Genomic DNA, 24490 nt, shown 5'->3' with positions numbered 1-24490 from the left:
ACACACACACACACACACATCAGAACTGTTACACACACACCATACAGCTGTTACACACACACACACACACCTGGTCGCAGTGCCACTCTGGACTGGCACACGGTCTCTCGGTCCGCTGCCGGCCACATGCACACATCTGCAGACTGACCCTCGGACACGGCGCACAGTCACCTGCCATCGAGGAGAGAGTGAGTTTGACTTATTTCACCTCAGCTCTTCCATCTCATCGTGTATCTGAATAAAACTAGCACTTACTAGCCCTTATTATTCTATGTTTTTTTCTAATCTATTTAAAAAATAAATTAAAAAAAGACCTTGCCATGTGTACTGTGCTAGACTAAAGGCCCTGATATACTTCAAACGAAGTTCATTTTCGTTCTTCGTTTTGGGGCAAAAAGAAGTTCGAAAAGGCTGAGCGACGGTATACTGTTAACGAACTTTCCAACACCCCCGCGCTGCTGGAGGCGGGGTGTAGATTAATGTAAACGTGTCACGACGCTCGCGTGTATCCCCTAAACAAAGCAACGATGAAATGAAGAAGTGTAGACAATCTAGCTGTGAGACGGGCCCAATGGTCAGAATATTATAGACAAAAGAATAATGTTTAGCAGCAATTCAGAGTCAAGTATCATGTTTGCAATCCTAAAGAACCATTCCATAATCAGTCCTTTATGGGAAGTGTGAATGGCTCATAGTCTGAAAACTTCAGCATGATGTGGGAAAAAAATATTGGAATCAGTTTGTTGCTTTGTTTTATTAGTGTGCATTTATTTTTATTAAACTGGATAAATTGTTTTGATAAAAACAAAGGTTTATTACTGTATATTCGTTTGGCATTTCATTTACTATATACCCTTTAAATTTGCTTATTGAAAGAACAACAGCAGCAGTATGGTGTAACATTTATTTGAAACACATGTATTTGCCACTTGCTACCTTATATCTTTACTCTCTCCTTGTATTCTTTCCATGGCTTTGGAAAACTTGTCTCGGATGTTTCTCTGCTTCGCTTTTTGCATAACTCCGGGTCGTCGACACCAAGCTTCGTTGCTATTTCTTTCTAGGAATGAAACACTGTCTCTACATCTTTAAAGTCTGTCCGCGAGTGATCGTACAGGTGCGGATATATTTGTGCAGCTCAGCTATTCGACACTCCAGTGTATTCAGGAGATGTTGCTCTCCTTAATGACCGCCGCAGAATGAGGAACGAACAAAAAAAAACAAAAAAAAAAACAAAACACGTCAAAGAAGGTGGAGTTTCAGAACACACCCACCGGTTGCGTAACCACCACGGACCAATAGAAACTCAAAGGTGTTTAGGAGCCGAAACGAACTCCCCCAGAAAGCTTGTTTTGGTGAGCCGTTTCGAACTGCCAAAACGAACTCAAAACAAACTTCGTTTTGGCCTGAATTTGTTCGAAATTACGTCATATCAGTTCGTTCTTCGATTTTGTTTGAAGTATATCAGGGCCTTAACTAAGAATTGTCACAGCACCAGCACTGTTGCTCTCTTGTTGGTTTGATTGCTTCTACTGTTCTCATTAGTAAGTCTCTTTGGATAAAATTGTCTGCTAAATGACGGCATGTTAATGTAAAATCAACTGTCAATGTGATGCGTGTGATACCTGCGTGACAGGTGTTTGCACAGGTGTGTATTTGGCATGGAAGCGTCCGTCTGCAGGTCTGCGCGCAGCTCCAGGCTTTAGCACTGCAGCGGCGCGGAACACGAGACGATTTCCTACACAGACAGGAAACACTCACCATCTTTGGACAGGGGGGGCACGGACCTGAAACACACACACGCAGAGACAGAGGAGAACACGCTATATGTATGACTTTTAACTAACAGTATAGTTAGGTAATGTACAAAACCACCTTTGGTTTTACATAAAAATGATATATAAATGAAAAATAACTTGAGTCCAAGTTTTCCTTTAGTGTTAGTATGTAGCCATTATAACGAGCTTGTGCTCACTGATCTGTGCTGGCATTCCCTTTGTTATGACGAACAAGGACAGTAATACCAGTAAATTCTGACCTTGTGGGGACATTTTTTGGTCTCCAAGAGGAAACAATCTTATAAATAATACAGAATGAAGTGTTTTGAGAATCTAAAAACGGCTGTAGTTTTGTGTGGGGCAGGTTTAGGGCCATTACGCCTATGGAACACCAGTGTGTGTGTGTGTTTGTACCTGGATGACACAGCAGCAGGCAGCGGTGTCCACATGATGGTTTAAACTCACGTTCACACACCTGGCCACAGGAATGTGGGAGGAGCCAGGGGTCGGGTGCAGGCTCCGCCTCCTTCCCACAGTAGCAGTAATATCGAGTGGGAGTCTGATGAGGACTGTATTCATACCTGCACTTGGGACTGCCGGAGACAGAGATGTGTGACGTGACTACGCTCGATCGATGAGATTGCTGCGACGTGATTGGTCAGATACTCACCATGGCCACGGGTGATCTTTTTTGCCAAAATCTTCATCGGTCACTGAGGACACCAGGAAGATGGAGTCTTTGGCCCATTTCTGAATGCAGGTGATGTGGAAAATACAATAACAGGCCACACAACTCCACACCTGTGACACAGAGAGACATGGTGAGCAGTGGACAAGCTGAGCGTTTGTGTGTGTGTGTGTGAGAGTGTGTGTGTGTGTGTGTGTCTGTGTGAGAGTGTGTGCGAGTGAGAGTGTGTGTGCGTGCATGTGTGTGTGTGTGAGAGAGTGTGTGTGTGTGTGTGTGAGAGAGTGTGAGTGTGTGTCTGTGTGTGTCTGTGTGTATGAGTGTGTGTGTGAGAGAGTGTGAGAGTGTGTCTGTGTGTGTGTGTTTGTGTCTGTGTGTAGGGGTGTGTGTGTGTGTGTGTGTGTGTGAGAGAGAGAGAGAGAGTGTGAGTGTGTGTAGGGGGTGTGTGTGTGTGTGTGTGTGTGTGTGTGTGTGTGAGAGAGAGTGTGTGTGTCTGTGTGTGTGTGAGAGAGTGTCTGTGTGAGTGAGAGTGTGTCTGTGTGAGTGTGTCTGTGTGAGTGAGAGTGTGTCTGTGTGTGTGTGTGTGTGTGTGTGTGAGAGAGTGTCTGTGTGAGTGAGAGAGTGTCTGTGTGTGTGTGTGTGTGTGTGTGAGAGAGTGTGTGTGTGTGAGAGAGTGTGTGAGTGTGTGTGTGTGTGTGTGTGTGTGTGAGAGAGTGTGTCAGTGTGTGTGAGTGTGTGTGTGTGTGTGAGTGAGAGTGTCTCTGTGTGTGTGTGTGTGTGTGTGAGAGTGAGTGTGTGTGTGTCTGAGTGAGTGTGTGTGTGTGTGTGTGAGAGAGTGTGTCTGTGAGTGTGTCTGTGTGAGTGTGTCTGTGTGAGTGTGAGTGTGTCTGTGTTTCATGCGCGTGCGTGGATAGTTTCACTCTTAGTGTGTCTGTGTGAGTGTGTGTGTGTGTGTGTGTGTGTGAGTGAGTGAGAGTGTGTCTGTGTGTGTGTGTGTGTGTGTCTGTGTTTGTGTGTGTGTGAGAGTGTGTGTGTGTGTCTGTGTTTGTGTGTGTGTGTGTGTGTGTGTGTGTGAGTGAGAGTGTGTCTGTGTGTGTGTGAGTGAGAGTGTGTCTGTGTGTGTGTGTCTGTGTGAGTGAGAGTGTGTCTGTGTGTGTGTGTGTGTGTGTGAGTGTGTGTGAGTGTGTCTGTGTGTAGGGGTGGGAATCTTTAGGCACTTCACGGTCAGATCCTGATTCTGGGAGTCATGATCCAATTCCAAAACGATTTTTGATCTACATTTTTTCCTAATTAATTAGTCTGCTGTGCAAATACATCTTTACAACTTTACATTTTAATCAAAATTGCAGTTTCTATGCTTTTTGTTTATATTTGAAATCTCTGTAGTCAATAGCTACTGCCATTTATAAAAAATAGGGGTGTGAATCTTCACTGGTTTCATGATTCAATTACAATTAGCATGTCAACGATTTGATTCAACTCAATATCACGATGCGTAACATTCTCAATTTTTAATATTACTGCACATGGCTACATTTTCATATAAATTTTATATCAAATTTATTTTGTGCAAATTTTACTTTTTTATTATTTTATTAAATTATATAAGCAGGTTACTTTTTAAAATAATTACGTTTTTTTAAAAGCAGGCTATCTGAAAGTTTACAGACAATCAGAGTTATGTTTTTATTTTCTCAGCATTATTGCTGTTTGATTGTTACTGATGAGATCACAGACAGTGGCAGCTTTAAAGGGTTAGTTCACCCAAAAATGAAAATTAGCCCATAAATAACTCATCCTCAAGTCATCCTAGGTGTATATGACTTTCTTCTTTCAGACGAATCCAGTCGGAGTTATATAAAAAATGGTCTTTGATCTTTTAAGCTGTTTCATGGCACTCAGCGGGTGTTGCTGTGCTTCAGTCCAAAAGAAGTTAAATAAAAAGCATCCATCCATAATAAAAAGTGTCTCACACGGCTCCGGGGGGTGAACAAAGGCCATGTGTTTTTGTAAGAAAAATAACCATATTTAAAACGTAATAATCACTTTAATGTAGCTTGCGCTCACTGTTGTACACGGAAGCAGTTCCAGGAGCATGACGTATGAGGTCAGCTTTGCGCTTGCGCCGCTCAGAAGTGATGCATGCAGAAATGCAGCATCACTTCAAAATGAGGATTTGTAAAGAAATGTCGGAGGATTTTGATATAAGCCAAGAGGAGACTGGTTTTCCTTTGCTAAAGAAAGGAAACATTGCTTCCTTTGCTCCTGTAAATAAATGTTGGTTTTCACATGACTCACCGGCACTTGCGCAACGCTGACCTCTATACGTCATGCTCCCGGAGCTGCTACAATATACAAAAATGCATCGATTCGCTACAGGAGGCCTTTGTTCACCCCCCGGAGCCATGTGAGACACTTTTTTTATGGATAGGCACTTTTTATTTACCTTCTTTTAGACTGATGCATGCAACACCCGCTGACTGAAATGATTGAAATATCAAAGACAATTTTTAATATAACTCTGACTTGGAGTGAGTAATTTATGGACTAATTTTCATTTTTGGGAAAACTAACCCTCTAACAGGCTGCACACTAATGCACATTTATATTTCAATATATTAGATGTTTTGTCCTGTTCTGAAAACATAACTGGCTGTGTTTACATCAATTTCATATAAAAGTATTCGGAGACGAAAGTGCATTTAACCGCAGCCGCGATCGTGCTTCAGTACATCAAACACAAAGCATACGTGAAAGTCTGTCAGTGCAGAATCGCTATGCATCGGAGAATCGATTTTTTTCTCCCACCCCTATGTGTGTGTGTGAGTGTGTCTTTGTGTGTGTTTTGGAAAATATGCTAATTGCGATTTTTTTTTTTACCAATATTGCGATTTAATATGCAATTATTTTTTATAGCAAATAGCTCTTTACATTCTGTATTATTCAACAAAGATGAGCTAAAAATCATTGTATAGTATGACCAACACAATATTAGATAGATTAAACAGAAATGTTCTTTTCTGTATGCCAGGCCTATATTGTAGTTTAATAAAAATGTCATTCATATCAATTCATGTATCACCTAATTTCATCGTAACACAGGATGAAATTAGGAGATGCATGAATTGATATGAATGCCATTTTTATTAAACTACAGTCACAGTAGTATATTGACTGATTTGTTGAACTTCCAACCTTGTAAGCATGCAATTATTATGACAACATAAAGCACTGACAAATAAGCCTGGTGTAAACATTAATATCAGGGCTCCAAACAAAAAAATCAAGTAAGAAGCCAACTTAGGAGCCAAATATTTTTTTTAGGTGCCACAGAATAAACATGTTTTATTTTATTTATTTATTTACATTTTAACATTTCAATCATTCTGTCATGTGTTTATGTCTCATCTTTTATGACTTTATCAGCATTTTAATCAATCTTGTAGATGATTTGGGAACTAAGGTTCACTTAAAGTAGGAACTAAATGTCTTTTCCAACTTGAAATATAGAGTCACAAAGAATTGTTTATTATCTGTACCAGTATCATGGAGCATAAGCATCACTTGGTCACTGAGTGTAGTTTGGGCTCCTCCTCAGTGCATCCTGGAAATGTTGTCATACACTCTTAAAAATAAAGGTGCTTCACGATGACATAGAAGAACCTTTTTTGTCTAAATGGTTTCATAAAGAACCTTTAACATCTGAAGAACCTTTACGGTTTACAAAAGGTTCTTTGTGGCGAAATAGGGTTCTTCAAATTATAAAAAGTTGAGAAAGAGATGGTTCTTTTGTGGAACCAAAAAATGGTTCTGTGAAGAACCTTTTAAGCACCTTTATTTATTAGAGTATGTCTTTCACACTTTCAGGATGTTTTTCTTAATTAGTAAAATGTAATTTTATGGGAGGAGTTGAATCATCTGGCTGACAGACGGCTTTTTCTCTATGGCCCGATCTCGGCTGAAAGCTGTTGTACACGCAGCAGGTCCACACTCGGTGTAGTTGTGTGTATTAACCTTCGGCCAGAGTTCATTTTATCACAGACGGAGCGCTGCTTGAATGAAGCAAATCATCCACCTGAGAAATTTTTTTGGCGGTTAAATCCTGAGGAGCTTTCTGCGGGTAGCCGCCAGTGGAGACCTCAGCAAAGACGTCACTCGCAGATTAATATTTATGGTCACAAATGTGACCATTTTAGTCGCAGTTTGGAGCCCTGAATATACAAATCACACAAACTTAAGTAAATTGCAGAAATATAAAAACAAATCTGTTGCTATACCACACTACTTCAGGTAATTCTAAGTGACAGTAATAAACGTAAACATGGGTTAGGGTTAGCATTTTTTAAACACTGTCTGTTAACTTTAGACCAGTGATTCTCAAACTATTTTGGTAGTGCCAAATAATTTCACTAAACATTATGAAAAATGAATGCCTTCTTAATTTAAAAAACCTACAGGGAAAAACACCTGCATCACTTGAAACACTGAAAAATAGCAAAGAGAGAATAACTGTTATTATTATTATTCTCTCTGTTATTTATTTATTTATTGTGTGTTTCATGCTGTCCACTAAAGGCACAGGACACACACAGGCTTTCCTCCTCACCAACGAGATTAAACACCGTGACTACACCGGACGCGAGCCGCAAAATACAGTAAAACCAATCATCAGATTGTAGACGCTGTCTACTGGACGCGGCGCGACAAAACCTGACATTAAACTGATGCCTTTTTCTATTTATGACAAACTGACACAAAATTAAATGATTTGCAACGGTTGCGTCCAGTGTACAGTAGAGCTGTTGTGACGCGTCCGGTAAAGACACAGTTAGTGAAGCGAGAGCAAGATATGCCTCGTCATATTTTCTGCATTTAGCTTCTGAACGAGCAGCACCTGTCTGGGTCTGTGTGACATCATCTATGGCTTTTCTCTTCCCTTTCACAAACCGATCCATCTCCCATTCTTATTTACGTCCTTTGGCTGTTCACTGTTTTATTTCTTTTCTTTTTCTGCTGATGGCCTGCGCGCCCACACTTTGAGAACCACTGCTTTAGAAAGACTTTAAATAAATAAGAATATATATATTACCTTATTATATATATTATTTTAAGGTCAAAGTCTTCAGTAATGAAATGCACCGTAAGACTTTTATCGCTTGAGTAATTTCAATGTGCCGTTTTGAAGTACGTTCATATTATATGCACTTTCAAACATTTCCACGTGTAGCGTGCCAGGGTTGCAAGGGTTTCACAACAAAACCCACCCAATTGCTACTCAAAACCTGCCCAACTGCGTTTCGAGGGGGGTCCGCCGGTATTCCAGGCAGTAAAATACGTGTGTGTGTGTGTGTGCGTGTGTGAGTGTATGTGTATGTGCGAGTGTGTGTGTGTGAGAGTGTGTATGTGTGAGTGTATGTGTGTGTGTGTGTGTGTGTGTGTGTGTGAGTGTGTGTATGTGCCTGTGTGTGTGTGCGTGTGTATGCGTGTGTGAGTGTATGTGCGTGTGCGTGAGTGTGTGTGTGTGTGTGTGAGTGTGTGAGTGTGCGTGTGTGTGTGCGTGTGTGAGTGTGCGTGTGTGTGCGTGTGTGAGTGTGTGTGTGTGTGTGCGTGTGTGAGTGTATGTGCAAGTGTATGTGTGTGTGTGAGTGTATGTGTGTGTGTGTGTGTGTGTGTTTGTGAGTGTATGTGTGCGAGTGTGTGTGTGAGTGTGTGTGCGTGTGTGAGTGTATGTGCGTGTGCGTGAGTGTGTGTGTGTGTGTGTGCGTGTGTGTGTGTGTGTGTGAGTGTGAGTGTGTGAGTGTGCGTGAGTGTGTGTGTGTGAGAGTGTGAGTGTGCGTGTGTGTGTGTGCGTGAGTGTGTGAGTGTGCGTGAGTGAGTGTGCGTGTGTGAGTGTGTGCGTGTGTGTGAGTGAGTGTGTGCGTCTGTGTGAGTGTGAGTGTGTGCGTGTGTGAGTGAGTGTGAGTGTGTGTGAGTGAGTGTGCATGTGTGAGTGTGTATGTGTGTGTGTGTGTGAGTGAGTGTGTGCGTGTGTGAGAGTGAGTGTGAGTGTGTGTGTGAGAGTGTGAGTGTACAGGTCCTTCTCAAAAAATTAGCATATTGTGAAAAAGTTCATTATTTTCCATAATGTAATGATAAAAATTAAACTTTCATATATTTTAGATTCATTGCACACCAACTGAAATATTTCAGGTCTTTTATTGTTTTAATACTGATGATTTTGGCATACAGCTCATGAAAACCCAAAATTCCTATCTCAAAAAATTAGCATATCATGAAAAGGTTCTCTAAACGAGCTATTAACCTAATCATCTGAATCAACTAATTAACTCTAAACACCTGCAAAAGATTCCTGAGGCTTTTAAAAAACTCCCAGCCTGGTTCATTACTCAAAACCGCAATCATGGGTAAGACTGCTGACCTGACTGCTGTCCAGAAGGCCATCATTGACACCCTCAAGCGAGAGGGGGTAAGACACAGAAAGAAATTTCTGAACGAATAGGCTGTTCCCAGAGTGCTGTATCAAGGCACCTCAGTGGGAAGTCTGTGGGAAGGAAAAAGTGTGGCAAAAAACGCTGCACAACGAGAAGAGGTGCCCGGACCCTGAGGAAGATTGTGGAGAAGGACCGATTCCAGGCCTTGGGGGACCTGCGGAAGCAGTGGACTGAGTCTGGAGTAGAAACATCCAGAGCCACCGTGCACAGGCGTGTGCTTTTGAACCAGAAACAGCGGCAGAAGCGCCTGACCTGGGCTACAGAGAAGCAGCACTGGACTGTTGCTCAGTGGTCCAAAGTACTTTTTTCGGATGAAAGCAAATTTTGCATGTCATTCGGAAATCAAGGTGCCAGAGTCTGGAGGAAGACTGGGGAGAAGGAAATGCCAAAATGCCTGAAGTCCAGTGTCAAGTACCCACAGTCAGTGATGGTCTGGGGTGCCATGTCAGCTGCTGGTGTTGGTCCACTGTGTTTTATCAAGGGCAGGGTCAATGCAGCTAGCTATCAGGAGATTCTGGAGCACTTCATGCTTCCATCTGCTGAAAAGCTTTATGGAGATGAAGATTTAGTTTTTCAGCACGACCTGGCACCTGCTCACAGTGCCAAAACCACTGGTAAATGGTTTACTGACCATGGTATTACTGTGCTCAGTTGGCCTGCCAACTCTCCTGACCTGAACCCCATAGAGAATCTGTGGGATATTGTGAAGAGAAAGTTGAGAGACGCAAGACCCAACACTCTGGATGAGCTTAAGGCCGCTATCGAAGCATCCTGGGCCTCCATAAACACCTCAGCAGTGCCACAGGCTGATTGCCTCCATGCCACGCCGCATTGAAGCAGTCATTTCTGCAAAAGGATTCCCGACCAAGTATTGAGTGCATAACTGAACATAATTATCTGAAGGTTGACTTTTTTTGTATTAAAAACACGTTTTCTTTTATTGGTCGGATGAAATATGCTAATTTTTTGAGATAGGAATTTTGGGTTTTCATGAGCTGTATGCCAAAATCATCAGTATTAAAACAATAAAAGACCTGAAATATTTCAGTTGGTGTGCAATGAATCTAAAATATATGAAAGTTTAATTTTTATCATTACATTATGGAAAATAATGAACTTTTTCACAATATGCTAATTTTTTGAGAAGGACCTGTATGTGTGTGTGTGTGTGTGTGCGTGTGTGAGTGTATGTGTATGTGCGAGTGTGTGTGTGTGAGAGTGTGTATGTGTGTGTGTCTCACGGGCTGTGTTCTCCTGACAGAAGCGATGCAGATCAGACACGTGACTCCTCCAGACTGACACACTTCATGTAAGTAATGACGTGTCTTCTCCAGAAGTCGGACGTCAGTGTCACCTGAACACACAGACAGATACACAGAGCATTTCCTCTTCCTCTCTCACAGAAGATCATCATATCATCACGTGTGTGCGTGACATGAGTGTGAGGTCAATACCTGTGTGAGAGCTGTACGGAGAGAGAGCCGACTGGAGAATCTTCCCCCGCTTCCCTCCATCTTCACTAACGTCATCCTCATCCTCATCCTCAGAGGAAGAGCTGTACGGCTCTGTGGCCAATCGCTGGGCGGCCGCCCGGTCAGACTTCCTGATCTCCTCGAACCTGGACTGAGACGACACTGCAGAGAAACAGACACACCGATGAGAGCGGCATCTGATCGGAGCGAGCATCTCGTTACTCTACGTGAGGTTACGCTACCTTTCAGCTCGCCCGTCCCTCTGACCTCTGACCCCACAGCTCCAGGAGGACGCGCCGTCGAGGGGTTGGCAGTGATCTGACCTCTGCCCTGACCCCGACCCCGACCTCGCTGCCTCCACGCCGGATCCATGACTCTGAAAACAAGAGGAGAAAAGAAACTGGAACGACTGGAAACCCCTTAAAAATCCTGAAGAAACACCATTAATCTCTAAATTGTGAAAAATGAATAAAATCACCAATAAAACAAGATAAATCAAGGTTAAATCTCACATGAAACGCTGTAAACGAGTAAAATCACTAAAGAAACATTGTCAAATCACTAATGCACGAAAATGAACAACTGCTGATGAAACATGGTAAATGTGGGTAAAAGCTCTGACAGAACACCGTAATTATCTCTAACGAAACACGGTAGAACATGGTAAAGTCACTGACAAAAGCGGTAAAACAAGATAAAAGTATTACAGAACAGATGTCAGCTTTCAATAAAAGCGACTGTTCCCTCCTTGTGTCATTTCATTTGTAAATTAATAAACCAGTGTATAATCATGTGATAAAATGCGCGAAATGTGAAGAAGAATGATTTGATATAAATATAAAGAGTCTTACCGACACGAGTCCCTCTAACGATGAGCTCTGCAGTCGGCACGCACGCGGAAGACGGCAGCGCGGCAGAGCATGATGGGAAATGTAGTCATTAACAGCGCGCGTTGACGCGGAAACTTCCCATAAAAACGACAACTCCCATCAGCGTTCAGAACGCGTCATCAAGGACACGTCCGCCATTCACATTACCAGTCCTTCATTAGTAAGGTATACAAATTAAACATTCATAAAAAATAAATAAAAAATCCAAAAATAACTACATGCATACATACACACACACTCATATATATCACACTCATATCATATTTATTTATTTATTTATTTATTTATTTTGTTATAAAAGCATCAAAACACAAATGCCATATGGTCTGGGTCTGGTCAGAAATTCTTTATTGAAGATGTATTTGGATTTTTTTTTACAGCCCATTTAGTTCTCTGATTAAACTTTTAACCGATATTACTAGAGCAGCATTATTATAAGTGTTTCTCTCTAAGTATAAATGTTGATTACAAGAGTTTTGAGTGAAACTAAAGCATGCAGTCTTTTGCTAACAAAAAGGATTAATTTTATCTTTATATTCTTTCTTGATAGACATGACAGAATAAACGACACATTTGTAACAGGATATAATCAGTACTAACCACAGATACATGCTGTGATCACCGATCATCTGTACAATATCTTACATTTGCATGCTACCTGTCACATGAAGATGAAAGAACCAAACAAAGATTTCTTCTTCGTTCAGTGTTGTTCAGACACACTGCAGTGGGAGACAGACAGCCCAGGAGAAATGTGATGTTGGGCAGGAGCTCATGTGTATCTACGTTTTATCCATCCCCGTCTGAATCCAAGATGGACCACAAAATACACAAGGCTTCTGTTCAAAGTTTTAAAACTAATTTAATCTAGTTTAATCGGGTTTATCTGCAGCTTTCATCTTATTCTTTCTCTTCTTTCTTTGCAGTCGCCAGTTCCGGGTCCAGCATCTCAGAGAGCGCCACTCCACTGGAGTCTGTGATCTTCTTTTCTAATTTAGTGACTCGCTTCTTCAGTTTGCTTTGTGCGGCTTCGTGTTCGGCAAACAGGCGGGCGAACCGCGTCTGAAGGTCATCCAGCACGCTGCCGATCTTGATGACCTTTTCCTCCATGTCTTTGGGATCGGGACCCTGCTTGGCCAGCTCTAAATCCAGAAGATTATCCTGTGGATAAAAATTATAAAACATGATTTGACACTTTTATAGCTTTGTTTAGTGTATATATATATATATATGCATTCCAAATGGCGTGATGACGAAGTGACGTGACACACAGCCATGTACTGTGACCCATACTCAGAATTGGTGTTCTGCATTTAACACATCCAAAGTGCAAACACACAGCAGTGAACACACACACACCGTGAACACACACACAGCAGTGAACACACACACAGCGTGAACACACACCCGGAGCAGTGGGTATCATTTATGCTGCGGCGCCCGGGGAGCAGTTGGGGGTTCAGTGTCTTGCTCAAGGACACCTCAGTCGTGGTATTGCCGGCCCGAGACTCAAACCCACAACCTTAGGGTTAGGAGGCAAACTCTCTAACCATCAGGCCACGACTTCCCCATGAATGCATGTGTAGAGAATTTGGAAGGGAAAACACTGAAATACCAGCAAGGGTGCACATGGACAGCGCCAATGAAGCCCATGACTGCTCTTTGATCTTAGGGATACTAGTTTATATACTTTTTTGAGGAACAGAGGAATATGGCTGGAATACGGTCTTTAGCGCACATATAAGTGGCACTGCAATGTGCAGCTGTGATTGAAAACTAACCCAGCTAACAGAGAACGTTCTCAGAACTTTGGCCAAATTTGGCCAAAGTTTTCTCAAAGTTATGAACAAACGCTCTTCCAGTAGCATTAATGGAACATTTGTTCAGAGTTATCTGGTCTTTATTAATCTTCCCAAAACATTAGCACAAAAATGTTTCTACAACATTTTATTTCTGAAAAATTTTAGTTGGACATCCATCTAAAGCCCAAAGTATACTTTGGTTTTTACTCGTATGTGAGGGTCTGCCTAGAGTACGCATGATGCAGATTTCGTCATCAGAATAGTTTGTAGTAGGTCGCACATGCACATTGAATTTGTTTTGCAATAATCATTTATTCCACAAGCTGGCAGCACTGGCCCGGGCCGATATTTCACAGTAGAAAACGCTACTAAAGAGACGAGATGGAACAACAACAACAAAATAGCGGAGAATGTGCATACCTTCATAAGGATTTGTCGTCCCTTCTCCTCCAGCATGGCCTTGGCATCTGGATATTCGGTCAGCGCCTCCATCAGGTCATCTTTGGACAGGCAGAAGAGGTCTGAATAACCGATGCTACGGATGTTGGCGGTTCTTCGGTTGCCTGCCCTACTGCCCTTGATGTTGAGGATGCTGATCTCTCCGAAGTAGCTGCCGTCGCTCAGCACCACGAACTGCGTGACTCCGTCGTCCGCCACCACGGCCAGCTTTCCTTCTTTAATAATGTACATCTCACGGCCGATGTCGCCCTTCTTGCAGATGTAGTCTCCGGGGCTGTAGACCTGCGGCTGAAGCTTTAGCACCAGCTCCACCAGCAGTCCGGCCTCGCAGTCAGCGAAGATCCGCACCTTCTTCAGAGTGTCCAGGTGGACGTTTATAGCAATCTCTGCCCGCAGCTTGTCCGGCAGGTACTTCAGCACTTCTCTCTCATCGACCGCTTTCTTGTTGGTCCACAAGTAATCGAACCATTTAATAACCCGTTTCTCCAGGTCTTTGGTGACCTTTCGGAAGCTCATGTACTGTTTGATAGCGTCGATGCGAGCCTGGAAATTTGCTCTTGCCGCGTTCGCGTTGGTGATCATGGAGCCGACGTTACCGACGATGGTGGCAAAAATCAGTACGCCGACCAGGAAGTCCATTACCACAAAGAAATACTCTGCATTTTTGACAGGGGGCGGCGTCTCACCAATGGTGGTGAGAGTGAGCGTGGACCAGTACATGCTGTATGCGTACTTTCTCACCAACCGGCCAAACTCTGGGTCCGAGGGGTCCGGGTAGACAAAAGGGTCCGTCCCGAAGCCGATGGCCTTGGAGAAGGAGTAATACATGCAGGCGTTCCAGTGGATGATGATCACGATGTACATGACGAGGTTGGAGATTCGGAACACGTTCGGAAAGTTAGTCCGTGTTTCGGTGCGCTGGAAAAACTCGAACAAGCGATTGACCCTCAATAGCTTGTTCATGCGAATCTCAGGGTAGTTCAGCCCGAAGTAGAAGTATAAAATATCGGTTGGAACCATAGAGGCCAGGTCCAGCTTGAACTGGAAGGTCTGCATGTAGCGATCACGAAGCTTCTTCTCGTCTTTCACCAGGAGCCCCTGCTCCAGATATCCTGCAGACGAGCACAAACACACCAAGGTTTCAACATGCTCAGCATTCAGTATGGACGCGTCTCCTGATTAGGGTTGCAAAGGGGCGGAAAATTTCCAGTACTTTACCAGAAACTTTCCATGGAAAGTTAACCCTAGGGAATTTTGGAAATATTCCGAAGGTAATTTAATTAAAAATTTGATTAATTTATACAAACTTAAATATAAAAATATTTAAAAATATTTTACAACTGATGCTGGACAAATGAATAGAAATAGTCTTAAATAATACATTTAGAATATCTGATTTACTGGCTAGCTAGATGCTGTATAAACACATTTTAGTTTAGTATTTGCTAGTTAAACTTTAATACCATAGATCAGATATAATTACCCTGGTAATTACTCGAAAAGCTTATTTGACTGCTCAAATGCAGTAGTGTGACTTCAACAGTCCTGCTGTAGTTTGCAGATTCTAGAAATGATCTGTGCATGTGATTGAGCAATGCACAGGGCATTAAATCTGGTTGTTTTAATCAAGATTATGCTGCAAGATATTGTTTTTCAACTACATTTAAGTTCCCTGTTATAGGCTAACCTGCAATTTTGCAAATTTCCGGTTTATTCCCTTTTATAATCCCATGGAAAGTTTCCAACTTTGAGAATTCCCAGAATCCTGATGGAGCTGGAACTCACCTGTCCTGGTCCTGAACACCATGTCGAGCACATACACCAGATCAGATAAGAAATCCAGGATGAACCATAAGATTAAATAGTCTGTCTGCAATTCTTCATAGCAAGCTCTGAGAGAGAGAGAGAGTCAAACTGAGATCCACATCTGTATGGAACTAAACTCAAACTCAGTATCACAGAGCAGAGTGTTGTTTTGTGATGTGACAGGCACCTCGCTATGATGAGAACCCAGTTGTACATCACAGGACACGTGATGACAAAGAGCCAGTTGTAGTACATGTTTCCCGCCGGATCCACAACCTGAATCTCTGTTGGTCTGGAAGACGACATTAAAGAAGTTTTAGAGTCTAAATGCAGAATGGCACACATTATCTGCACCAATCAGTTCAAACACACATCCCATCTTGCATTGTTGAAACGAACAGATCACTATTCTCTAGCGGCACACAAATGTCATGCTTCACCTTTAACAAATATAAAATATCAATAACAGAGACAAAGATGATGGAGTGCAGGAATTACTGACAGTCTAAACAAAGAGGAACCTACTGTTCTTTCTTCTCTTTCTCTTTCTCTTCTCTTTCTCTTTCTCTTTTTCTTTTTTTTTCTTTCTCTTTATCTTCTGTTTCTTTTTTCTTTTCTTTCTTCTCCTTTTTTTCCTTCTTCTCTTTTTTCCTGAAATAACACAAATATTTAGAGTAAATTTCAATTAATGAATGAAACAAATGTTGAAAAATCAGCTCATCTTACTCTTTCTTCTCCTTTTTTTCTTTCTTTTTCTTCTTTTTTTCCTCACTGTAAATATAAGACAAATAAAGATTAAACCGGTTAAAAGAACCTTGTGTAAGTGTGTGCTGTGGTTTGTGTGTAGTGTGTGCGTATGAACTCACTCTTCATTGTTATTGTTGTTGTTGGTGTTGAAGTTATTTCCATCATCTGGGTGCTTCTTTTCTCTTTGGAAAAAAAGTCAAATCAATAACCAATAACTTATCAATCATTAACCAACTACTGATTTATATCTGAGATAATCCATTTATCCGTCACCCATAATGCATCGCTCACATAATGTCCTCTGTGGCCATGGCAACCTGGTCCACCCCCTCCAAGTGAAAGGTGGGCAGGTCCAGAGGCCTCACTCGAGCAGACATCCCAGCTGATTGGTCAGGCCACCTGCCCGTCACACAGTACTGGAGAAACACGACATTTCACATTTTACTGTATAAACTGTGCAGATGTAGTTCACAAAAACTGAGATCGAGATTCTCTTCCATAACCTTCAGTATCAGAAAGTAATTATAATACATAACTGTATGAGAAGAACTCAGATTGGAAAAAGCCAAATAAACAGATTTTTTAAAATGAATTTGAATGCACTTCAATAACGTCTCAAGTGTTAAAAAATAAAGACAACATGCAGTACTGGATTTCTGCTGTGCTGTAATTTTAAAAGCAAAACTCTCTCAGTATGTCATAAACACAAGCAGGACAGTGACAGTGGAACCTGCAGCCTTTTTTCCCCTTTTGTTTTCAACCGAAAGGACAGAGATAAACTGTAAATGGAGCAGGTGCAGTGTCGGTACTCACCTGCTGCTGCCTTCACACACCTGAGCGCCGCGCTGACACCATCATCATCATCATCACCACAGGTATGCCAGCGAGAGCATGAGCTCATTCTTTCACACACACCTGCTCTGCTGAAAGCATGAGACCATGTTTGTGATAAACCTGGAATGGTGCTAATTTTGTTGAGTATTCCCAAACGATCGCGGACCACGAGAGGATTTCAGGCACAGGCACAGCAGGATTTGGGATTACACAGATGACAGTCACCAGGTCACTCGCTCACACCCTCTCTCTCTCTCTCACACACACACACACCTCACACTCACATTTGTGGTTTAAAGGGTCTCTTCATAGGCGTAATGGTTTTATACTGTATAAACTGTATTTACTATCACCCTACACCTAAACCTAGCCCTCACAGGAAACTACTGGCAATTTCTGAATTTCATACAACACCGTTTTGTATGTTTTTTAAGCCTTTTGTTTTACGGGGACACAGGAAGTGTCCTCATAAACCATGTTTACATTGTAGTACCTATGTCATTATACACATTTGTGTCCTCATAAACCATATACACCAGTACACACACACATACACACACACACACACACACACACACAGTCTCTCTCTCTCTCTCGCACACACACACACACACGCACAGGGATGTGAGCAAATCCACTGAGGATCTGAGAAAGAACTTCCTCATGAAGTCAATAACGCCATCAGCCAGTTGGGTTAGAGATTTTTCACACAGCCCTCATTTGAGCAACAACCATCGAGCTCTCAGTCATGTTTGTGTGCTGGATCAGAATAAGAGTTTGCATTGTTCTGCCACAGACGAACTTACAGTAGTAACATCAGTGTTCTCTGTGTGTCTTGGATTTGGCTCTCATCATATGTGTGTTTGACGTGTTTGTCTTCTTTATTTTGCGACGTTCACCTTGAGTGCAGCAGGTTGAGAGATTATCTGTCTGATAATGTGCCCGGTCAGCTCTCTCCACTAATTACCTATAAACCCGTTAATCCTGTCGCGTTCAGGTTAACTCAACACTTCATCCGTGTTAAAGACTCTATCAGATACAGTCACTTCACATTACAATGCTTCTCTTACAGAAAAATGTGTGCTACAGTATCTCACCTGTGAACGTGTCTGCAAATATACATGCAAATTTGTAAATGGTTAATATCTAAGAGTTATTAATTTGATACTTTGGATCAAACACTTAAGGAATCTGCATTTTAAAAGAAAATGTACTTTGCTGTATTGCTATAGAACAAACACTTCACTTATAGAATGTAAAGATAAATAAATAAGAGTTAGAATATTAAAGAACTTTGTGTCACAGAGGACAAAATCCACTCATGTCTCATTAAGTTCACTACTTTTACCCACAATAATAGAAGAGATGAAAATTTCTAGGTTATTTACTACAGGAACAAACCATTATCAATAGATAAACACACAAATAAAGGACGGCACCAGACTTTAATGTAAATAAACGAATCCGCTGAATGGAAATGATACTGAGGTCAAAGGTCACACACACCAGGAGGAAATGCCAAGTTCTCACAGTAACTCACATCCCAAAAACGACAATCAGCAGTTCAATCGCACTCCAGTGTTATTCGAAGGCAAATAACACAAACATGATAAGCACAATCATTTGTCTTGTTTATCTGGTAGCGTCTCGTTGTGTAATCAGACAGAATTCACCTCCTCTGTTGCCTTAAATAAATTAAAACCTCAGTGTTTCTTTGTAACTTGCCTCTTTTTCATATCCAAAGTATAAAGTCTAACAGGAGAGTTGGATTTAAACGTTGATGATTGTTGGGAGCACTTCTGAACTACAGTCACAGTAAAGAGAATTTAATATGATATGATCTGGGGCTTAAAAGAAATCTAATATTCATTGTATAGATTAAGCTATGATCAGCTGAAACTAATAAATGAGCTCACTGAATAATGACACCACATTGACTATAGAGCTGTTTTATGGCTGAAGTTATTTTACAATTCCGCACACAACAGTTTCCAAGCATCAGTGAATGGCCTTTCATTTTCTTGACAGCTGATGTGTTTCCTGTGGAGTGCTTGTGGTCAGAGGCCTTTCACTCCCAGAGCGTGTCTGCGTGGCTCTTTCTGTCCCCACAGTTTTCCCCAGCTGTCCCTGAGCGTCCTCTGGCTGGGATCTGCAGGTGTCCTGGGTCAGGATTGGGCACGGTGCCCTCCATCACACTCACGTTGGGTGAATCCACGCTGATAGGAACCATATAAATCACCTGAGAAAATGAGAGGCGACATCTCGTCATGGACCAATCCATAAACTATCACCACTGTGTCTTTAAGGGAAGAGGTGAAGGGAATAGCTAACCCAATTGTAATAGAGTACACAAGTTGAATATTGTCATTATATTTAAATATTTTTTTGTAATTTTTGGTGTGGTCACTGTCTGCTTTTAATCAGAGGAAAAAGAGCAGCATGAACATTCGGCTAAACATCTCATGTTTCACAGAAGAAAGTTTTAAATGATGTGTAGGTGAATGAATCTTGTGTGTGTGTGTGTGTGTTTACCTGAGCAGCAGCTCCTTCCTCTGAACTGCCTGAGTCTAACTGAAATAAAAATGAATCAATGTCTTAATTCAATTTATAAGCATATTTTATCTGATGTGAAATTGTTCAAACACTTACAATTACAGCCTGCTGGACAAATGAATAGACCTAAAAATCACACAAAAACACCCCCCATTAACCTCTCCAAAGACATTTGAAGGAATAATTAACTGTGTGAGGTTTGACTTTTAATGAGTTACAGAATGAGAAAATGTCTGATGAATGAGAACTGAAAAATGATTAAAGGAACAAATGAGCACGGTCACTGACTGACCTGCAGAGGGACGTTTGAAGGGACAAAATTTGATATCTGAAACCAAAAGAAATCAAGAAATCCATCAGGACAGAACAGGGTCCAGTGCTGAGAAGGTGCGTGTGAATTGAGAGCTGCTCTGTACCTGCCCCCGCATAACCAAAGACTCCGATGGGACTGTGTGAAGGTCAGGAGCGGGGCTGGGAGCAGAGTCCAGGGCAGGGCCATGGCCAGGGTCCGGCTGGGGAAATGCACTGTTTGCATGTAAAAGCTTGGACACACTTTGAGCGCTGATCTGTGCAGAGACAGGGTTAAAATGACAGCTACACACACAAACACTTTTCACTGCTCTAGAATGTACAACACACTCACCTTGCTGTTGTTTGCCTGCAGATTTTGGCTGCGTTGTGTGTTCTGCTCAGTCCCGGTCACTGGTATCAGAACCGTGTGAGATCCGTACGGCCCCATCACCGACAACGGATACAGCAGCAGACTGAAACCCTCTCGAACAGGGTACTAAACACAAATACACACACAAATACAAATGTACGTGTAATTCTGTAACAGACACTCTTGTACAAACGGTGAGCACTACTACGATCCCTTCTGCCCTCCAGGCCTACAGATTTCAGGCTGATCTCTCACAAGCACGCACCTGCTCTGCCGGCAGAGGGAAGATTCCCCACACACACATCATCAGGAGAAGTCTCGCCGTTTGCTCAGATCTGTAGAAGTACGACATGGCTCTGTCTGATCTCTCAGTGGAAAATCAGCGGCAGGCTGTCAGAGCGCTGGGTCCTGCAGATGTGAGCATCTGCGTCTGTCCAGCTGAATTTAAAGAGCAGACACACACAAGCATCATGACTGTCTGACAGAGAGAGAGACATTCTGTCACCGCTGACACAGACAGACAGCTTCAGGTGGATTTTGCATCAATTACATCAATTACAGTTGTTGTGAATGTTTCTAAGCAAATATTGACAGGTCACGTAAATGGAATGAGAAGCTTAACTCATATAATGCCTTAATGTCACACAGGTACCTTTCCTAAAATTAACAACACAGTTGAATGTTTTTGTGATTTGAGTGATGAATGTTTACATTTTCATTAAAAGAGCTGAAACCGAACAGCCACAGCGAAAGAGAGAGAGAGAGAAAGAGCTGACAGTGGATAATCTTTGTAATTACAGCTTGTTTCTGTCTGCTGTGTGTGTTGTGTCTGAATACACCAGTGAGGACACACACACACACACACACACACAGATAGGGAAGTGTGTGTTCACTGTGTCTGTGGCGCCCTCCTGTGGTCCATCGAGGGAGAGACAGTGAATGATACACAAGGAAAGACACAGAAAGACAGACTAAATGGCACAATGTTCACACATTAATAAAACATGATCATCATATCTGTGTAAGCAGTGTTGTGGGTAATGCATTACTAGTAATGCAAGTTACGTAATCAGGTTACTTTTTTCAAGTAACTAGTAAAGCAACGCATTACTTTTTAAAAAGAAAATATCTGTTTACTTTCAGATAAGTAATATAAGTTACTTTGTTTCTCATGTATTGACTGACGGCTCTCCTGTCATCATGTTGAGAGAATCAGGAGTGCAGAGGCGTTGTGTGTGCTGTGTGAACATGATCTTACTGTAGTTCTAGACTAATGTCAACATGCATTTACTCATCTCACTCGCACAGAAACAGATTCAGTATTTCTCAAAATACGGCAAAATACAAACTCAGAATAAAATTCAGTATGTATCGCGCTTTAAACAAAACATTGTGTCAAAGCAACTGAACAACATTAATTAGCATAATGACAGTTAAATCAAAACCAAATCTCCATTAGTGACAGAATGGAGAAAAAAATCTTGTGAGAAACCAGGCTCAGTCGGGGGTCCAGTTCTCCTCTGACCAGATGAAACCAGCAGTTCAATTCCAGGCTGCAGCAAAGTCAGATTGTGCAGAAGAATCATCTGTTTCCTGTGGTCTTGTCCTGTTGGCCGTCTAGGAGAAAAGTCTTGGCTGTGGATCTGTGTCTGGGGCTCATGTAGGTGTCCTGGTCTCCGCTGTCTTTCAGGGCTGTAGAGGTCCTTTCTAGGTGCTGATCCACCATCTGGGCTGGATACGTACTGGATCCGGGTGACTGCAGTGACCATCTGATCTGGATACAGACTGGATCTGGTGGCTACTGTGACCTCGGAATAAGAGAGAAACAGACTGATATTAGACTGTTATTTTAGTGTAGTGCCATTAGTGCCATTCTTCTAACGATGTAGCAAGTACATCGGGTGTTATGGGAAGTGTTCCCAGTTCCGGTTTTTCTAGTTAATGCAGCCTAAAAATCCTTTAACGGATTTAAGTATTAGAAATGTGTTATTGTGTTATGTGTAAGCCAGGTTAAAGAGATGAGTCTTTAATCTAGATTTAAACTGACAGAGTGTGTCTGCCTCCAGAACAATGTTAGGTAGGTTAGGGTATATAGGGTAAAATGCGAAATTGCACCCCCCTATATAAGGTGGTGCACTTCGTTTCTATAGGTCCTAGGAGGCTGAAATTCGGTATATATACTATTTAGGGGGCGCCCGATCGTTTGCACTTGGTTTGGTAGCTCTAGCGCCACCAGGGGCCGAGTTATGGTATTGCACCCTTACTTGAGTTTCGCAGTGCTAGGGCTAGGGTTGAGTTTCGCATTGCTAGGGCTAGAGTTGAGTTTCTCTATACAGCTCGTCAGCCCTAGGGTTGAGTTTCTCTATACATCTTTTTTTTTGGGGGGGGGGGGTGTATTTATATGTGTAGGCGGGACTTAATGTTTTGTGTTGGGTGGGGTGGTTGGGACTTAGGGTTAGGGTTAGGAACGAATGAGATCCAGAAGCTGAAACATAGTTCAACATCAGTACATGCACTGTCCTTCTTATACTCCTAATGGCCACCTGTTTTCACCATTCGAGCAGAGCCCCACAGCCCAGACCCACAACAACCCCCCCGACAAAGAGAAATCCTTTTAAATTCATTATTTATAATACAATAGATGTAATGGATAGGGTTAGAGTATATAGGTTTCAAATTATCAGGGGTAGAATGAGTAGGTTTAGATGTAGGGTTAGGATTAGAAAAAATCCAAGAGCTGAAGCACAGTCCAGCTCTGGTAATGCACAGTCCTTCAATACTCCTTCTGGCCGCTCTCCTGCCTCGGCCAAGGCCTGCCCCCACGGCCTAGGCCCACTACTTCACCACCAATATATTTGGTCTTTTTAACGTTGAACCACAGATAGTGAGATTTTTTAAACGTATGGACGAGTATTGTTTTCAATAATAAATGTTGTTTTTATATTAAGGTTTTTATAGTATTTATTAATATTTATGGATAATACTTCTCCATATAAATTATTAGGGGTAGAATGGGTAGGATTAGGGTTAGGATTAGAAAAAATCCAAGAGCTGAAGCACAGTCCAGCTCTGGTAATGCACAGTCCTTCAATACTCCTTCTGGCCGCTCTCCTGCCTCGGCCAAGGCCTGCCCCCACGGCCCAGGCCCACTACTTCACCACCAATATATTTGGTCTTTTTAACGTTGAACCACAGATAGTGAGATTTTTAATCGTATAGACGAGTATTGTTTTCAATAATAAATGTTGTTTTTATATTAAGGTTTTTATAGTATTTATTAATATTTATGGATAATACTTCTCCATATAAATTATTAGGGGTAGAATGGGTAGGATTAGGATGGGTGGGGCTACAATGATGTAAATTAGGGTAGAATGGGTATGATTAGGATAGAATGGGTAGGATTAGGATGGTTGGGGCTAAAATGATTAGGTTAGGTTAGGGTTAGGTTAGGTTAGAGTTTAGGGTTAGGGTTAGGGTTAGGGTTAGGGTTAGAAGGGTTAGGTTAGGTTAGAGTTAGGGTTAGGGTTAGGGTTAGGTTAGGTTAGGTTAGGTTAGAGTTAGAGTTAGAGTTAGGGTTAGGTTAGGGGTTAGGGTTAGGGGTAGGGTTAGGGTTAGGGTTAGGGTTAGGGTTAGGTATATAGATAAAAACGAGTTTCACCCTCATTAATTCCACCCTCATTAGCATATGCGATCTGATTGGCCAAAGCTTACCTGGCCGTATCTTTTGAAGCGGAGGTCCGATGTGCACATATCTGGTATCGTTGGATTCAGGAAGCTGTCGTCTTTTCAGCAGCAGCGTGGATGTATGGAAGGAAAGGATGTTTCTTTCAAATCCAATGTGACCGTACAACAGCCTAAAAAGTGTGACAAAAAGGAAGTCAGTCATTCGGTAAAGGCAAAAAATACATTAGTAATATAAATAAAAACTATATACACAAAAAGTTAGGGTTAGGGTTAGGGTTAGGTATATAGATAAAAACGAGTTTCACCCTCATTAATTCCACCCTCATTAGCATATGCGATCTGATTGGCCAAAGCTTACCTGGCCATATCTTTTGAAGCCGGAGGTCCGATGTGCACATAACTGGTATCGTTGGATTCAGGAAGCTGTCGTCTTTCAGGTAGCGCGGATGTATGGAAGAAAGGATGTTGCTTTCAAATCCAATGTGACCTTACAACAGTCTAAAGTGTGACAAAAAGGAAGTCAGTTATCGGCAAAGGCAAAAATACACCCAAATGAAATAACCTGTGAAATCAATAGTCTTTTAGGAAGAAGGTATTAGTTTGTGTGTGTGAGTACGTGTGTAAG

The 24490-nt window shown here is 42.0% G+C and overlaps 3 protein-coding genes across 3 annotated transcripts in view; all 3 read right to left on the bottom strand.

Annotated features, from left to right (window-relative positions):
• Window positions 1–11412, bottom strand: part of nfxl1 (nuclear transcription factor, X-box binding-like 1) — a 30879-nt gene extending 19467 nt beyond the window's left edge. Inside the window, 8 exon segments of the mRNA XM_042713826.1 lie at window positions 71–171; window positions 1626–1787; window positions 2193–2371; window positions 2449–2579; window positions 10196–10308; window positions 10409–10610; window positions 10613–10802; window positions 11278–11412. Coding sequence (XP_042569760.1) covers window positions 71–171; window positions 1626–1787; window positions 2193–2371; window positions 2449–2579; window positions 10196–10308; window positions 10409–10610; window positions 10613–10798 — 1074 coding nt within the window. The 5' untranslated portion in view covers window positions 10799–10802; window positions 11278–11412.
• A 235-nt stretch (window positions 11413–11647) lies between these two features.
• cnga1b (cyclic nucleotide gated channel subunit alpha 1b) lies at window positions 11648–17190 on the bottom strand. The gene is made up of 9 exons (XM_042713942.1): window positions 16944–17190; window positions 16422–16546; window positions 16250–16312; window positions 16110–16154; window positions 15909–16034; window positions 15571–15675; window positions 15363–15469; window positions 13539–14689; window positions 11648–12477 (listed from the first exon to the last, which is right to left on the bottom strand). The coding sequence occupies exons 2-9, from the start codon at window positions 16505–16507 to the stop codon at window positions 12217–12219; spliced, it is 1944 nt and encodes a 647-aa protein (XP_042569876.1). The 5' UTR covers window positions 16508–16546; window positions 16944–17190; the 3' UTR covers window positions 11648–12216.
• Window positions 17191–18385: 1195 nt separating this feature from the next.
• On the bottom strand, window positions 18386–21279 carry si:ch211-149b19.4 (uncharacterized protein LOC100149596 homolog). Its single transcript, XM_042713922.1, has 7 exons — window positions 20444–21279; window positions 20161–20304; window positions 19934–20083; window positions 19810–19845; window positions 19614–19643; window positions 19497–19535; window positions 18386–19203 (listed from the first exon to the last, which is right to left on the bottom strand). The coding sequence occupies exons 1-7, from the start codon at window positions 20528–20530 to the stop codon at window positions 19033–19035; spliced, it is 657 nt and encodes a 218-aa protein (XP_042569856.1). The 5' UTR covers window positions 20531–21279; the 3' UTR covers window positions 18386–19032.
• Window positions 21280–24490: the final 3211 nt, after the last annotated feature.

Source organism: Cyprinus carpio, chromosome A23, assembly GCF_018340385.1.
Source record: "Cyprinus carpio isolate SPL01 chromosome A23, ASM1834038v1, whole genome shotgun sequence".
NCBI classification, from domain to species: Eukaryota; Metazoa; Chordata; class Actinopteri; order Cypriniformes; family Cyprinidae; genus Cyprinus; species Cyprinus carpio.
This window is presented reverse-complemented; position numbering and strand designations above follow the sequence as displayed.